The 18149-nt window shown below is 45.0% G+C and overlaps 1 protein-coding gene across 1 annotated transcript in view; it reads right to left on the minus strand.

Moving 5' to 3' along the window:
• Positions 1-7999: 7999 nt before the first annotated feature.
• The window catches only part of ATP6V1C2 (ATPase H+ transporting V1 subunit C2), a 369892-nt gene continuing 359742 nt past the window's right edge, over positions 8000-18149 (minus strand). Inside the window, exon 13 of the mRNA XM_078647802.1 lies at positions 8000-8399. Coding sequence (XP_078503928.1) covers positions 8304-8399 — 96 coding nt within the window. The 3' untranslated portion in view covers positions 8000-8303. The remainder of the gene's footprint in view (positions 8400-18149) is intronic.

Genomic DNA, 18149 nt, shown 5'->3' on the forward strand with positions numbered 1-18149 from the left:
TTACCCTTCCTGCACATAAATAAACAATACAAAAATTTCGTTTTGCAGCTTCTACGAGTGCTGCATTAAGCAGCACACGTAGAAGTTTCAAAATGCCATTTCAGATTGCTTATGTGCAGGAAGATGACCCTTCCTGCACATAAACAATCAATTTAAAAAAAAAGATGTTTTGAAACTTCTATGTGTCCTGCACATAAACAATCTCTACCTACAAGGCAGGCCCCCTTGCACTATAGTGCAAGGATTTCTGCGTTGGCACTAGGCAGCTAAAATTAGAGCCAGCGCACGGGGAAACGCAGGGCTGTACCGCATCTTGTAGATACGGTGCAGCCCTGCGTTTTGGAAGTGGCGCAGCACGGCGTTCAGCCAAGTTGGCTAATGCCATGCTCCACCACTTCCTAGTAAATATGCCCCTTAGAGTCTGACAGAACCTAAGGTTCTTCACTTTAGTTAGAGTCAGAGGAAGCTCTGAACTCACTGATGTAAACCTCTGACGTGATAGCCCACCTGCTTAGGGGTCATCTGGTCACAGTGATGGTCATCCCACCTTCCTGAGAGTAGAATGACATCACCCATTTCCTCTGTCCGTGTCCATCATGCCAGGCTTGACCGACACATACAGGGAAAACAAAATGACCCCCACCCGCAACTCCCTGCTTGTCAGAGCGATTTGTTTTTAAACTTGGCAAACGTTCAATGCTGTGAAGAAAGCTGATGCAGCAGCACAACCGCATGTAGTCTACTACAGGGTAGAATGGGGAAATAGTCATTCGTTTATATTCTTTTGCCATACCTAGGGGCATATTTACAAGACAATGATGCAATGCAGCGCGGCAAGCCATCTTGCAGCATCGAACTGCATCATTAGGAAAGTGCAGGGATGTGTTGTTACAGAAATACGAAGCATACTGAACTGGTGTTCAGTTGGCTGTCTAGCACGTATGCAGGCATCCTTGAACCATGGTGTAACGGTGCCTACGTTACAGGGATGATTGTTTTTGTGCAGGAAGGAATACCTTCCTACACAAAAACAATTATTGATGGCGTTTTCCTCCTATGTGTGCCCTATTCTGCAGCACACATAGAAAGAGCAAAAAATGCTTAGGAATAAAGGTATTTCTCTTTTTTGTGCCACTTTAACGCCTCCCATGGGGAGGTGCTAGAATCTGACGCATTTTCAGGATCACAAAACCTTGGAAATCTGAGATTGCATCAGATTCCATGGGTGTTGCATGGAAACACCCACAGCAAGACCCATTGAAACGCCCCTTTCACGCAGAGTAATGCGTGAAAGGGGGCCATATTTACAAGGCCATGAAAAGCCACAAAGGATGGCTTTACGTGGCCTTGTAAAAATGGGCTGGCACACTGCAGCTGCAAAGTGTCACAAAAGTGATGCTTCGGTGGCGTAAAAGTGCTGCAGGGGCATTATAAATTTGCCCCCTAGTGTTGCTCCCATATCTTTTGTTTTGTCTAATGTTTTTAAAACTCTTTCCTATTGGTACATGTAGAGTGAGTTGTACATACAAGGAGCAATTATATTATAGCATAATTCCTTTGGGTAATATATTTTCTAAGTTCGACTATACAATGGTGTTACTTACAGCAATCTTGAATAATAATGACCATTTTACTCCACAGTGACTTTCTTATCAACCTCTGTATGTCTGCCAGGCCCCCCATATATCTCTCATTTTTTCGGGCACTACTTTCTACTCCTGTATATCGCGCGTTCTTGCCAGCACCAGTCTAAATCATTTTTCCATTTTTCTACTGTCTAAATGGCATTCACCGCCCATTTCTTTGCGACGTTTCGTTTTGCAACTACTGCTGCTAGTGCCAGCCACCGTCTTACATGTCTCGCCCGTCTTCTCCTGCGGTCAGCAACTGGTACCATTTGGGCACCACCGGTACCTCAAAGCCTGTGACTGCTGCCATTTACTCAGCTATTTCCCGCCAATATGTCTGCAGGATTAGACATTCCCATATTAAGTGATAAAAAGACCCTTCTGACCCACATCCTCTGTGGCAATGTGTGTTTTCACTACGTCCCATTCGGTGCAGCACTGACCAGGGGTAATACACTCTATGTAACACTTTCAATTGTATCAATCAGAACCTTGCTTGTATTGCCACTTCTCTTGGGCCTTGGAACACTTCCGCCCATTCCTCCTCCTGCAGCGGGCCCACATCTTGTTCCCAGGTATTTCTCAGTGTGCCCAGAGTGTCCAGGGCATTATTTATTATCTTTTTGTACAGTAAGGACATGGCTTTGTCCTGTAGCTGTTCTGTCATTATCCGGTCTTCTAATGAAGAGGCTTCCCAGAGTCGCCCCATCACTGATATATTTCCACAGGGCATGTCCTAACTGGGTGCATCCGAGCCATTCCCCATTTCGTATTCCGTTTGTAGGGTTGTGAGCGTGATGTAAGCCTGTCCTCTCCACACGTCTCACAGGCTCCAAACCCAGTAGCTCCCACTTGGGGAAGCCCCCCAGGTCACGTATTCCTTTGAGACGATCGCCCGCCCCGAGGGGTGTCATCCATGTAAGTTTGCCTTCCCACCAAATAGTTTGTCGCTGCATACCATGGGCCTCATTTATGAGGCCGTGCGTCACTTTTACGCCGCCGGTGCGTCACTTTTTGTGACGCACCAGCAGCGTAAAAAAATGTGCCTTGTTGCACCATATTTACAAAGTGACACATCTAGGTAGATGCTTTACTTTGTAAACCCCTGCGCTGCATTATACCTACGCAAGGTATAATGTATGTAGGGGGGGCGTTCTGACGCAAGACAGGGTCATAGAAGGGACACAGTGAAATCTATAAGATTTCACTGCGCCACTTCTAGGACACAGTTGCATCAATTTCTTACGCCTGCCTCACAGCAGGCGTAAGACTGACGCAGGCCCTTTCACATGGGGCTTCTCTCATGTGAAAGGACACATTGCTAGAGTTGCGTCACTTTTGTGACACACTCCAGCAATGCGTCACTTTTGCGCCGTACAGATACGTCAGAAATACTGACGTATCTGTAACTCCTTGCGCCATGATGCATCATACTGTAAATATGACGCATCATTTGTCTCGCAAGGAGGGCGCAGTGAAAAGTGACGCATCGATGTTTTCACGCAGCGATGCGTCACTTTTCATAAATGAGGCCCCATGCTTTTATTACTGTTCTAGTATGAGTTGGTAGATTTCTCCCCTCTCGCCTGGTGTATATTATTGCCCGTTGCTCACAAATCTTGATTGAGGCAAATAAAGGTGACTGTTATAAAGGAAGGGGTACAGGAGTCCCTGGTTACATTATCTTGCCACCTGGGTTTCATCTTAATATTGGTTGGTTAGGCAGCCCACAGATTTGACATTTGCATGAGAGGGCTGGCAGTGGAGAGCTACTGTCTCACTTCTGAGCCTGTTGTAAGACATAGGAAAGAAGCAGGATCGTTCTTTCTGACATTTGTTCTGCAGCTATCTGCCTGCAGGATCAGGTCACTGTAAGAGGGGTTCGGCCTGATTCACAAAGGTATATATGCTTCTTTATATTTACTCACATGCATATCTGCAACTAGACTTAGAAGTGGTGAAGATAAAAAAAGGTTAAGTTACACCTGAGTGGAGGTTTACACCTAGGTTTAGGTTTACATATCTGCCTGAGCATTAAAGCCTTCTACAACAGAATTTACGAGTGTAAAGTTACTACTAGTAACTTGGTTGAGCTATCAATACAGGAAAGTATAGGGAACACTTTTAAAGTTTATTATTCTTAATCAAAAATAAAAGTATTTTAATGCATAATTACAAGTGTTATTATTAATCTTTAAATAATAAAATAATAAGTTAGAGCACTTTGGCTCATCAAATTAAATTGAACGCGGGCAAGACGGAAATTATCTTGTTCGGGAAGGCAGAGAGGTGTTGGACTCAGGAGTGGTTGCCTACTGAATTGGGAGTATGCCCAGCCCCCAAGTTGGCAGTCCGCAACTTGGGGATTATAATAGACAGCACCCTGTCAATGAAAAATCATGTCGCCAAAGTGACTGGCACCTGCTACGGCATAATGCGTAGCCTTAGAAAGATTTTCAGGTGGCTTCCTATCGAAGCCAGAAAACCACTGGTACAGGGCCCCATCATTAGCCATCTAGATTATGGCAATGCCATGTACTACGGCTTGAATGAGGACTGGCTGGCAAAACTGCAAACTCTGCAGAATACCGCGGCCAGACTAGTACTGGACCTGCCGCCTAGACCCGCTTCAATGCCGTGTTTGAAAAAATTGCACTGGCTCCCCATTCGGCAAAGAAGCCAATTTAAGATCTTGTGTTTAACTCACAATTCATTGTACAATAAAGGACCTAGATATCTACAAAAAAAACTAAATTGGTATGTCCCTAAGAGGTCCCTACGGTCCAGCAATAAGTCTTTACTGTCACAACCCCGCGCGCGCACCTCTAGGTATGGGCAGCGCTCCTTTTCCTACCTTGCACCGACACTTTGGAATAAATTACCCTCTCATCTTCTTTCCATTGGAGAGCACCAGCAATTCCGTAAAGCCTTGAAAACTGGCTCTTTCCTAAGTAAGATCTTGACATTGCCACTTTTCCCATCTGGTTTTCCTATGCTGCAAGCGCCTTGAGACCTTACGGTGATAAGCTGCGCTATATAAGAACTTTTGACATGACATGACATTACATTTTGAATGATAATGTGAAAAAACGTATTCCCTCACTAACATTATTTTTCTTTAATACTTTTTACTCTTGGTTAAAAGGTATATATTGAATTAATTATGTCTTCGGTGAGGGGCGCATTTCACATTTTTGGGCAGCGCCATTTCATTTACTATAACTGAGCCTTTCTGACCGGAGGTGTTTGGGTGTTGCGTGTGTACAGTGAAGGAATGTTAGGATTAATCACAGTACTACTGTGACAATGAGTGTCATCACTTGTCTGATGGACTAAATTACTTTGTACAATTCCCCTGGTATACACTAGTTGAAGCAATTGTATTTTCATTCTGATGTTTTTTATACTATAGCAATGTTGGTACAGCTAAACTACTACTGCTTTTGACAGGTATTAAGCAAAAATCTAAGAGGGATATGTACAAGGAAGTTGCAGAGCGCGGCGTTAACCTCATTGGCTTCACGCCTCGCACCGCCACTTCTGAAATGCAAGGCTGCACCACATTCTTGATATTTATGGTGCAGCCTTGCATTGCCCCCTGCGATAGCACTAAGTTTAGCAACTTAGCGCCAACGCAAGCACCCTTGCACCATAGGGAGGATTGTTTATGTGTAGGGAGGTGTCCCTTCTGCACATAACGAATCCTAAAATGCCGTTCTATCATTTTCATGTGTGCTGCTTCATGCAGCCATATGAAAGTGACAAAATGGCATTTTTTTAAGATTGTTTATGTACAGGAAGGAACACCTTCCTGTACATAAACAAACCATGCCGTTTTGCTTTTTCTATGTGTGCTGCACAAGGCAGCACACATGGAAAAAGCAAAAACAGGGGACAAATAATGCATTTCACCTTGTTTTGCCAACTTAAGACCAGGATTTACTTGGTCTGAATTTTGGCGCTGCCTCCTATGTACGCCACCCTTGTACCTAGGGGACTGTGTCAAAATGAATGAGTGTTGCGGTGGAACGCCCATCACAACACTCACTGCCCACCCCTTTCACACTAACCATTGCGCATAGCACAAGGCAGCATTAAGCCATTTGGCTTAACGGTGCCTTGCAAATAAGGCGCAGCCCCTCTCGCTACCACAACATCAGTAAAAGTGACGTTGTGGTGACGATAGGGGCTTGTACATATGCCCCTAAGGGGCAGATTCTCAAGGAACCTTGCAGCACTTTTACGCCACCGTTGTGCCACTTTCGTGAGATGCGCCACATTGTAAAGCACTGCATCACATTATATCAGCTCAGGTGTAATGTTTGCAGGGTGGGTGTTCCGACGCGAGAAAGCCTTGTAAAAGTGACGCTATAAAATCTAAAAGATTTCACTGCGTCACTTCTACAACGCAACTGCGTCAAAGCTTTACGCCTGCTTGAAGCAGGCGTAAGGAGTGATGCAGCACAATAGGAATAGGCATTCCTGAGCATTGCTGAAGTTGCGTCATGCTGGCGACACAGCTCCAGCAATGCTTTACCTCTACGCCAACAGATGCGTGACCCATCTGTCAATCCTTGCGCCATGGTGTGCCGCATATTAAATGCGACGCATCCATGGTGCCCAAGGGTTTTTATGTGTGACACAATTAAACTGACGCATCTCTGCTAAAATGCAGAGATGCGTCAGTTTCTTGTAAATCTGCCCCTTAGTCTTTAAATAATATGATATAGTCGATATCTTGATAAGAGAATATATGTTAAGTAGGTGAAGGATGTAAATATCCACCTCAAATGTAAAATGCTTTTTGTTGAATATTACTGTATCTAGTGTTCATACACAATGTTTTATTTTGTGTTAAACATACCTGAAGCAGAGACTGTCTCGAAACACATGTTGCCTGTTTGTCTGTTTTGCAGTGATATCCTACATCTAAGATTAAAAGAAGTTATTGGAACAAGTAGGTGTGATGAAGTTTATGCTCAGGCCTTAACCTGATATATAATTTTACATGTCAAACTCATTTTGTCCATTTAACATTAGCTCTTATGGGTCGTTATTTGGATTCCGTGCTTCCACTATTTTGTATTATAGTGTTCTGCAGTACCAGTAGTTGGCCATGTGAGGTGCGGGTCTTACTTCAAGGCTGGGATAAAGTGTATTTGGGATGTTTTTTGATACCTTTAGGACTGTAGTAACTTTAGAGGTGTATTTTGTGATTGCAATTGTCTTACTCTTTTGTGGGGTTGTGTTTTGTATTAGCATGAATCCCCATTTCTCTCAAAACCCCTCCTTAAATTTTCCTAAACCCCTCACATTTAGTAGCAATTAACCTCTATTTTCCCACTACTCTCTGTAGTTCCTCCCACATTTACTACTACTAAATGTATGGAGATCTCCACCACCGTGGAAAAGAAAAGATAAGGAGCTGCATAATCCCCGCAGTAGGTTTGTGAATTGCATTTTGTAGTTTGTGAGTAATACTACTTTACGTACTTCAAAATTCAGTTTGTGAATCAGGGCCCCTTTGATTTTACAGACGCTTTTCAAATACCTGCTCATCAGGACCCAAATCCTGTAAGCTTTGGACCACAGCCTTTTTCTCAATTCCCTTTGTACAAGGAGAAAAGTGTGTCCACGCTTTTACATTGCCAGTAAACCTTCATACATTTTACAAGCACTCTTCACAAACCACATAGGGGCAGATTTATGATGGGAATGCGCCACGTTTGCGTCACGCAACTGCGGCGTAAACGTGGCGCATCCCTACGACCCATTTACAACGTGACGCATCTAGGCAGATGCGTCACGTTGTAAAGCCCTGCGCCACTTGTGGCTGTTCCGGCGCAGGGTGGGCGTTCCGGGGCAGGTGCGCCTCGCAAAAGTGGCTGAGTGAAATCTATAAGATTTCACTCAGTCACTTTCAGGCCAATGCTGCGTCAAACCCCTACGCCTGCTTGAAGCAGGCGTAGGTCTTGATGCAGCATTGTATAGATGGGGCACCCCCGAGCCTTGCTGGAGCTGCGTCGCGCTTGTGATGCAACTCCAGCAATGCGCCACCTTTACGGCACAGATGCGTCACGCATCTGTGCCGTTTTTGCCCCATGGTGCGCCGCATTGTAAATGCGGCGCACCATGGGTGGCGGAGGAGCGGCGCAAAATAACTGGCGCATCCCTGGGGATGCGCCAGTTATCATAAATCTGCCCCTAAATATTTTTGTGATGGTGCAATCGAATCTCCTACAGCTGAACATTTTTTTCTGCAGCGGCCTCGCTCAGTTGCTCTACTGCGGTCAGCAACCTGCTTAAGCACACATATCAGGGATTTTTTTTCATATATTCTGAGTACTTGCTGAAGAATAAACCAAGAAATACAATTTTCATTCTATATTTATTGTAATATACAAAAATAAATACAACAATAATGTTTCTATATTGTTTAAGGCCACATAATGTTGTTTACTTGGCTGACCATATAAAACTTTTCTTCAATATTTGAACAGTGTATTTTTATACAGAAAAAGGGAGACTGCTCAAATACTTATAATGTACATATTCTGTAGTCATTTATTCATGTGAAAATCTCTTAAAATACAGCGTGATTCACACTGCTAATTTGTTTAAGCATAGTCCCTAAATTCTGCAAGAGTGAAGTGGAGGCTTGCAACATGGCTCATGTCAGTTGTAGTTGAGGATATTGAGGTCAATCTTGTAGCAGACATAGGGATAATACTCTTGGTTAGCCAGCTGCAATCCAGGAATGTCCATAGTATTCTACAAAGAACACATAATTAAAGCAAATGTGTTATTATAGCGATAAACATAAAAAATGCATTTCAAAATAGTTTGCACTATTAGTGTTTTGTATTTTCACAACAGCAATTAGGGAAAGCACACTTTTGGAGCAAACAAGTGTCCCCTGCTTTTGTATTTTCAGATCTTACTAAAGACATTTTAGGCAGTTGTGCAAAGCAATTACAATCGACACAGAGAAAGTAACAAAAAATAACCTCTTCCTTAGCCATTCCTAGTTAGCGTTTTTTTGGCACAGACCCTGACGCAGCCTGTCAGCGCTCAACACAAAACTGTGAAGGACAACAAGAAGTGGGGGTGTGTTCTTGAGCTTCCATGGTTCTCGAGCCTGCATGCAACAGTACCATGCCTATCAACACAATAACACACAAACTCAACGATTAATGAAGAAATACTTTCACTTATAAAAACAGTTTCTAAACAATCGGTTTATTAGTTGAGAAGGGTGGAAGCCCCACTCAATAATAAACACAATCCCTGTTAGGCGTGAACCACAAAAGTCACTAAATTAATCTGTGTTTAACTCTCAGGTAGGTTGGCTCAAAAGCAATCATGCTTAACATGGAGGCAATGTTCAAAGGAGTAATTAACACCCTCGTGATTAAGACCCTTGCCTGTGCAGTGTGTGTTTCTCTAAAGCAGCTGCAGTGTGCTGCCTGTTTTGAGTTGACAAAGCGCTGGCCAGGGACTGAAAATAAAGGAGTTGGTGGGGGGCCCTGAGAGAGAGAGAGTCCTCCACAGAGCACTGCATGTTAGAGGGAAGAGGCAGCACAGAATTGACTGGAGTAGAGGTAGGGTTGCCACCTTTCCCAGAGAAGAATGCTAGCCCACTCTTCAATTTTTAAGTTTCTGCAAAAGCCTACACACAATTGTTAAGTTAAGCTTTATATGAAGTAATATGTATTCATTTTAACATCGCCTTTATGTCTTTGTTTACGTAAGTTATCAGTTAGAGGTAATTAGGGCTACTCTAGAACACATTCTAAAGTACTTCTTCTTACATGAGCTGTTAAAGATATCTATTGATAAGGGGAAATACATAAATCCAGGACAGTAAATGCCAGTCATTGCAGGTGATTTCTTAATGTTGCCATTAAAGGATCTGATGGAAACCCAGAGTTCTTGTTTCCCTCGGGCATGCTCTGACTAACTTTGAATAATGCGCCAGGCCAAAGTTAAAAACAAGCATTGGAAATGCAATAGGTCTCGCATGAGGCGGTTTTATACATTTTGGTTATCCATTCGTTGTGGGCAAGAGATGGGGAGATTACCAGTGACGGAGGGCAGGGCGCAGACCTTTGCAGCTGTGAGCGCATTCAATTAATGGAAAAAAAAAAGAAGACCCGGCCGGCCGTGAAACGGAAAGCACGGCCGGCCGGCCGTGAAAAAGCCTTTGATGCAGCAGGGGGTAATTAGGGGAGGAGAATGGCTGGGCTGAGGCAGAGCGCAAAACCTTTGATGTAGCAGGGGGCGGAGCAGGAAGAGCTGCTGGCGGCACCAAGCTGACGATTTGATGCTGTGCACGCGCATTTTAACTAATTGCGCTTGCGCATTGAGTTAAAAGTACACATGCACTGCATCAAATCGCCAGTCTAGGTAAGCTCTGTTTAAGCCCCTATAGACTCGCTCTGCTCAATGCGCATGCGCATTGACAGGCGAGACCTAACAATATGCAATACATATACAGGGCCTATTTACGAACGGTGATCTGCTGCGCTGCAGTACGTGACAGGGAAAGGTCAGGAATGAGCAGTATTTTAAGTCAAATTCCCTGCCTTTTACCCTGCGCTGGTGCCCTTTTGGCAGCTTAGCACCAATGCAGCCACCCTTGGGTGCCTCCATTGCATGCAGGATTGTTTTTGTGGAGGAACCACAAAACAATCCTGAGAGGCATATTCCTCTTTCAATGTGTGCTTCAGGATGCAGCACACATAGAAAGAGAAAGCAACACAGAGAAATAAAGATATTTCAGTGTATTCCCAGGCCTATCAGTTCAAGTAAATCTGGGAATGCGTCAAAAGCCATGGGAGTTGTGTGAAAACACCCACGCAACCCCCATGGAATGCCTTCCCATTTCAGAGTAAGGCAATGCAGCAATTTGCACTGCATTGCTTCACTCCAGATTTATGGAGCCACTTGGGGCCGTAAGTCGCTTCATAAATCTCATTTATGACTTGTGTCGCTTTTGAAGGGTGACTCAACTCGGCTTGTAAATAGGCCCCATAGTTTAAAAATAATTTACAAATATATACAATAAAAGCACAGCACTGAAGACGAAAGTGATCAGCTTTACTGACATATTTACAAGTGCTTCATGTATTTTTGGTTAATACCAAAATAAAACCTCTGTTACATAAAATAGTCAGTTGAGCAGATTTACTAGCCCCTTGCGCCGCTGTTGTGTCACTTTTGTGATGCAGCGGTGGCGTAAACCATGCGCAGCATAGCGCCCTATTTACAACGTGACGCATCTAGGGAGATGCATCACTTTGGAAAGCCCTGCGTCACATGAAACCTGCGTCAGGTTTCATGTGGGTGTTGCGGCGCAGTAAAGCCTCGGTAAAGTGCCTGAGTGATATCTACAAGATTCCACTCAGTCACTTTTCCGAAGCCGTTGCGTCTAACCTTTGCGCCCTCTTGAAGCAGGCGTAAGGTGTAAGGCAACACGTTATGTATGGGCAGGCCACGAGCATTGCTGGAGTTGCATCGCGCTTGCGACACGACTCCAGCAATGCGCCACCCTTCCGACGGGAGATGTTTCACGCATCTGTTTATCCTTGCGCCACAATGCGCCGCATAGTAAATGCGGCATATCTGTGGAGGCGCAAGGGTACACTTGCGTGATGCATCTTACCTGGCGCATCCCTGCTGATTTGCAGGGATGCGCCAGTCATCATAAATCTGCCCCAGTGAATTCAATGTTTAAATTACCAGATTAAGCGGCAGGATTCTAAAGCAGAGATCTCAACCTCTCCCATGTCAGATGTATCTTGCTTTGTTATTTCCCTTGTCCCACAGGACTAATAGTACCTGAATGCAATGCATTTACTATTCATAGCTGAAATGGGAAAATCCGAGGTCACTGTCAGGGAACTCTTTGTTAGTTCTCATAGAGAGTACAAAACTGCTATCCTTTCAACTAAAGCAGCTTACTTTTCCTCCAAATTACTCAATGTCCCCAACAACTCTAAAATAATTTTTAAAATTGTCAACGATTTGTGCAACGACACCAGAACCTCGTTGACTCAGACTCCCACTCAAGAACTTTGTAACTCTCTGCCATTAAAGCCACTCTTCCTAACACCTCTAATTGGGAACCTCCACAAGACATTGCCAGGAACCAATTCACCCTAGATACGCTCCAACGGATCTGTCTCAAAACCTTAGTAGCACTCTTAACCCGTGTCAAATCAGGCTCCCCCGACGACTGCTGCCCCCCGTCTGTCGCCAAAGATATATTTACCACCTTGCCCCAGAGTGTGCTTTCTTTTCTTAATGAGTCTCTGTCCCAAGGTATGGTCCCAAGCACTTTCAAAAACGCCACAGTTGTCCCCCTCCTTAAGAAGCCTGAGGCGGACCCCAGTAACCCTATTAACTACCGTCCTATTTCCCTTTTACCCTTCCTTGCTAAAGTCTTGGAAGCTCATGTGACCAGCTGTGTCTCCAACTTTATTGAACGGTCAGAGTTCTTAGACCAAATCAAGCGGGCTTTCGCCCGGCACACTCCATGGAGGCTGTGATCTTAGCGGTCATGGATACCATGAGGCCTAATGCAGACAGAGGTGAACATCAAGCGCTGGTGCTCCTGGACTTGTCGGCCGCGTTTGACACGGTTGACCACACCATCCTTCTCAACCGTGTCGAGCAGGCCGGCTTGCGAGGAGCTGCTTTAGAATGGATCAAATCTTTCCTCACAGGCCGCACCCAGGCAGTCAGGCTTGGAGAATTCACTGCTCCCAAACTTCCTTCTACCTGTGGGGTCCCGCAGGGCTCCTCTTTGTCCCCGTTGCTTTTCAATATCTACCTCAGACCTCTCATTCACTCTCTCAAAACTAGAAACATCACATTATTCAACAATGCTGGTGATCTTCAGATCATCTTTTCCCTTAGCTCCCCCAATGCTGTCAGTGAGTTTCAGGCCACCTTACTCCACATCCAGCGTTGGATGGACATCAATCATTTGAAACTTAACCCAGGCAAGACCGAGTTAGTCCTGCCTGGAAATAGTTTAATCAGCTGGGGCCCGCAATTTTGGCCACCTGAACTCGGGCTCCCCCCAGTCCCCTCCTCCTCTGTGAAAAGCTTGGGATTATCATTGAGGCCGACCTCTCGCTTCGCGGGCAGGTGGGCGCTGTGATCTCTTCCTGTGTCTACTAGCTACGAAAAATTAGGAAGATCGCTCATCTGCTTCCTCACTCTGCACTGATCCAGGTGGTAATATCACTGATACTCTCACAGCTGGACTTTTCTAACTCCATCCACCTTGGTCTTCCTGCTGTCCTACTAAAAAGGCTTCAAATGGTTCAAAATCAAGCAGCCAGACTGATATTTAAACTCCCTAAGTGGTCCTCGGCCAGCCCTTGCCTTGCTCAACTCCACTGGCTCCCGCTGACCCATAGTGTGTCTTTCAAAACTGGCTGCATGGCCTTTAAAGCCGTGCACGGCAACTGCCCTAAATTTATCAGCAGTCGGCTCACTAAATACAACCCCAGCCGCTGTCTTCGCTCTGCCCACCACCTTCTGCTCACCACCTCGTCCTTTAGACGTAAACGGCTGGGTGGTTGCAGCTTTTCTCATCTTGCCCCAAAATTTTGGAACTATCTGCCTCTGGCACTCCGAAGCTGTAAAGATCTTATCAGCTTCAGAAAATCCTTGAAAACCTGGCTATTCGTGCAAGTGGCTGGCTAAGCGCTTCTGTTTCTTCTGCCTTCCTCTCTCAGCGCCATGAAACCCACGGGTGTACGTGCGCTCAATAAATGCATGCTAACATAACATAACATAACTGTGTAAGGTCTAATTGATAGTTTCTTGTACACATATGGAGCATGAAAGCCTTTTCTGTTCCACAAAGCACATTTGTATTTTCATACTGGTAGCTTCCATAGCAGTAATGTACAGCTGCAGTGGTTATTTTAGTTTCCAAAATAAAATTCTTTCCTAGTGTATAACAAAGCAGTCAGTGATACAGAGGAAGTATCTAAGGGGCTACTAGGAAGGGGATCAAGCACAAGATTTTATTGGGCAGGTGATGATAGTGGCAGGCGGCAGTAAAGGAACTATTGTTGAAAGGGGAGTCATGATATTGTGAGAGGTCCAAATGAAATCAATTTGTATTGATAGGTAACATTTCTGACACAAGTAGGGTAACCTACCCGCAAAGGCTCCTTGAACATGCATCAGGGAAACTTCATGCTACCTGTGCATTACAATTATCTGCTTGGGTCAAAGACAACGTTTTCCCTAAGGTGTCAGTCAGAGTGTCACATATGAGGCCTGAAACTGTCACATATCAGCGGCTGTAAACAATGAAATGTCACACATAAGCTGACAAACTTGGTAGCCCTGTTTGATATAGGTAATTGTAGGTACGCTGTCCCCTGCATATGCAATAAACTAAGGGGGGTAGTTCTGTACCGACATGTGATCAATTTTAATCCAAGGAGAGTCATTGAAAAGTTGAGGACATCTCTTACACTGAATGTGAATCCCTCCACAAGTCATTTATATTTTTTATCAGGGCCATTGGAATTGTGCAGCATGGAAGCATCAAATTGTGCAGCAGGGTTGACTAAATTATTTGGCAAGAAAAGATATATTACATGACGTAATGTGTCAAATGTTATGATAGTATTACTTCAGAATGTTGTCATTTTTTAACAAGATAACAGTGCTTGGGCACAAGGTTGACCTAATGTGTACCAGTTGAACCTATAAATATAGTAAAAAGCAACAGAGAGGCGGCCTGTCAACTTTTGCATTGGGTCTTCTACTGCACGGCAACACGTCACGTAGAGTTTAGTAACTTTTGATCTGTTTGAGTTAGAAACAAATTGTGTTTTGTTAAAATGTATAGCTTATTTAGCAGGTGATGTGTTATGTAGCAAATGCATAATAATGTGGACACCGACACTGCTATAGGATCACGTAATTTTAGTGGCCCTGTCAATTACCCAAAACAGCAATTACCCATGTTACCCATACCTGCACAGGCCATTACATACATCTGCATTATGGTCTCTATGTGTTTTATTATATGAGATGTTTTAAATACCACTAGCCATACTATCATTGGTGTTCCTAGAAAAGAACTTCGGGGGGGGGGGGGGGCACACATTAAGTCACAGATAAACTGGTGCTACTTGCTACTCCCCTATTTAGGCATCAGCCGCTAAAGTTAACTTGTGTTAATAAAAACAATAATATTATAATAACAAGTATGAATACAGCACGGTTTTCAGTGTGCATGTATGTAGAGCATGCACACCCTAGAAGGATAACTTTTTTCTCTTTGAAGCTAAACATGTCATGGAAACTCCTGCTGATCTCATATGGATGCAAAAACAACAAGGTGATGGATGGAATAATTGAATTAATCTCAGTCACTGGCAATCGCTTGGGCCTTACCCCCATCCATAGTTTTTTGCCAACCATGCCACCTCAGTTTGGACCTAGCCACATGCAAACCAGTCTTGACCCTGCTCCTCATGGGCACAGTTCAGCCTGAACTGACAGCCAGGTTCTCCCTGAACCGGAACACAAGCAACCTAAGACTGGCTTTGCCCTAGTTAGGGATCTTCAGCCAGGTATAATTTGGTTCCAGTGGCACAGTGAGCCTGGGACTCACGTCTGGGCATGTCCTGTGCACTTAGGGCAGCCCAAATGCAAAGGCAACAAGGTGATGGATGGAATGCTTGAATTAATCTCAGCCACTGGCAATCGCTTGAAATGCATCCCAATTCATCATTTTTTGCCCACCATGCCATCTCAGCCATATGCAAATCAGGCTTGACCCTGCTCCTCGTGGGAAAAGTCCAGCCTGCAGTGCCAGGCCCCTCTTGAACCAGGACACAAAGGGGGATATGTACCAGAAAATGTCAGAGCGCGGTGTAAAGCCAAATTCAACAACACTGCACGCCATTTTCAAAACGGAGGGATGCATTGTATTCACAAAAATACGGAGCACCCCTGCATTTCCCCTAGCGCTGGCACTAAAAAAGCTGGCTAGCGCCAGCGCAGGCACACTTACTTCATGTTGCAAGGGTGCCTGCGCGCAGGGGGGATTGTTTATGTGCAGGAAGGGAAACCTTCCTGCACATAAACAGTCTTTAAAGGCGAATTGCTGTTTATATGTGTGCTACACAATGCAGTACACATAGAAAGAGCAAAGTATGAGAAGAAATTAATACTGCCATCGCCATCCGAAGACCAGGTTTTACCTGGGCCTTGTTTTTGGTGCAGCCCCATCCTTGTAAATATGGGGCAGCGTTAAAAAGCAATGGGTGCTGCAGTGGAACACTTACTGCAACACCCATTGTCTGCCACTTTGCCACGGCAGACCCCTGCGGAAAGGAGCATATTTACAAGTTGGTTTTAAGCCACCTTAAGTGGCTTAACGCCACCTTGTAAATATGGGGTATGGATCAACGCCATAGGAGCATCAGAAAAAGTGACACTCTGGTGGTGTTAGGGGCTTGTAAATATGCCCCAAGCAATCTAGAACCGGCTTCTCCCTAGTAAGTGCTTTTCAGCCAGGTATAGCATGGTTCCAGTGGTACAGTAAGCCAAGGACCCATGTCTAGGTATACCCGGTGCATTTAGGGTGGAAAATGCAAAAACAAGGTGATGGATGAAATGCTAGAATTAATCTGAGCTACTGCCAATCACTCTGGCCCACATTTCAAGCACGGCTGTCATGGGGAGCAGGGTCAAAACTGATTTGCATAAGACTGGGTCCAAACTGGTTTAAAATGGTGAGCAAAAAAAACCGATGGATTTAGGCCCAGATCTCTGGCTGGGGGTGAGTGTTTGACATTGTTCGGCATTCTGTCCATCAATTGTCTTTTTGCATTTGGCACCCCAAATGGTAGGGGGATAGCCAGACGTGGGTCCTATGCTCGCCATGCCACTGGATTCAAGCTATCCTCGTTGATGAGGGACAATACCGCAAAACTTGTCCTAGGATGCTTGTTTGCGGTCCAGGGAGGACCGTGCGTGGCAGTACAGGCGGGGCTGTTGGTCCACGGAGGACCTTGCGTGGCAGTTCAGGCGGGGATGTTCCCATGGGAAGCAGGGTCAAGGCTGATTTGCATGTGGCTGGATCCAAAATGGTTTGGCGTGCTGAGCAAAAGAACAATGGATTCAGGCCCAGATCTCTGACTGAGGATGAGTGTTCGACATTGTTCAGCATTCTGTCTATCAATTGTTGGATTTTTTAATGTGGATGCAGGTGGCAAAGGCCTGCTAAGATTTTCTTACGCCACTGGGCAATTTGTAAAGTATCTATGCAGCCCTAAAACAGTAATAGAGTGACAATGCAACATAAGAAAAACCCCAAACCAATTTGGAAAGATAGAGTAAATTCTAATAAATACAGCGATACTAAAATGACGAAAGAAATACGGAGAACCGGAGATATGAGTTTTTAAAGGTTTATGTGAAAATAGCACCAAGAAGCACAAATCAGCACTCATGATTTTCTGGTCTCAGTGATCATGGGGAAAGCCACAAGTTTAGGCCAACAGCAGTGGAGCACTGATCAGATATAGGGACCAGGCTTGTCCCGCTGAAGAGTTATCTTCTCAAGTCCATTGTGAAGGTTGCTGTTTGCGTTGGTGGAGGCCAAGAGGAGGCAGAGGAGACGGTTGGTGTGAGGAGGTCGTGTTGTAGCTCAAAGAGGCATTTGCTGCTGGAGCTTCGCATTGGCGATTGTAGGTAACTACTCCTTTTTGACATGGAAGTGCACTGGGCTCCTGCTAATCAGTTCCCCAATGCCAGCTCTCTTTCCCAAAACTGTGCAATTGTTTCCCCCAATTGGTAATACCTTAAGCACCCTCTATAAGTTCCTAGTACGTGGTGTACTCCTGGCACCTAGGGCCCCCGAGGCCTAGAGCATGAACTATGCCATCCTAAGGGAACCCTCACCAAACTCATGCAGGGCTGCCATCGCAGGCTGTGTGTTTTGGTACAGACAAAAGTGAAAACACAACATGACACGCATCCCTGTGTGTCAGGCCCTCTAACACTGTATGTAGTATTTGTAAGTCACTGCTACAGCAGGCCTTGTAGCCCTAAGGCAGGGTGCCTAATACTACATGTGAGGGCATACCTGCCTGAGCAGATATGCCCCTGTGCTGGTCAGTTCCATTACTGCCAGTACAAGTGAACAGGGAAGCCATTTTAGAACATGAGCTGGACACTGGTGAAAATGAGTTCTCTTGCAGCGTGATGGCTTCACTGAAAATAGGGATGTTTGGTATCAAACATCTCGTATTCACAATCCCACCCTGATTCCAGTGATGGATTTATGAATATATGCAAACAAAGGGCGCCTTAGAGTTGCTCCCTGAGACCAGTCGGCCTCTGGTGAGTTGGCTGACTGGTCTCTGCCAACCTACCTCCTGAGACAGATTTCTGACCTTCCAGGGTGAGGGTCTTTGCACTCAGGAGGTCAGAAACAAAGCCTGCACATAAAGAGGGTGTGCACACCCCCTC

This window comes from Lissotriton helveticus, chromosome 6 (genome assembly GCF_964261635.1).
Source record: "Lissotriton helveticus chromosome 6, aLisHel1.1, whole genome shotgun sequence".
Taxonomy (NCBI): Eukaryota; Metazoa; Chordata; class Amphibia; order Caudata; family Salamandridae; genus Lissotriton; species Lissotriton helveticus.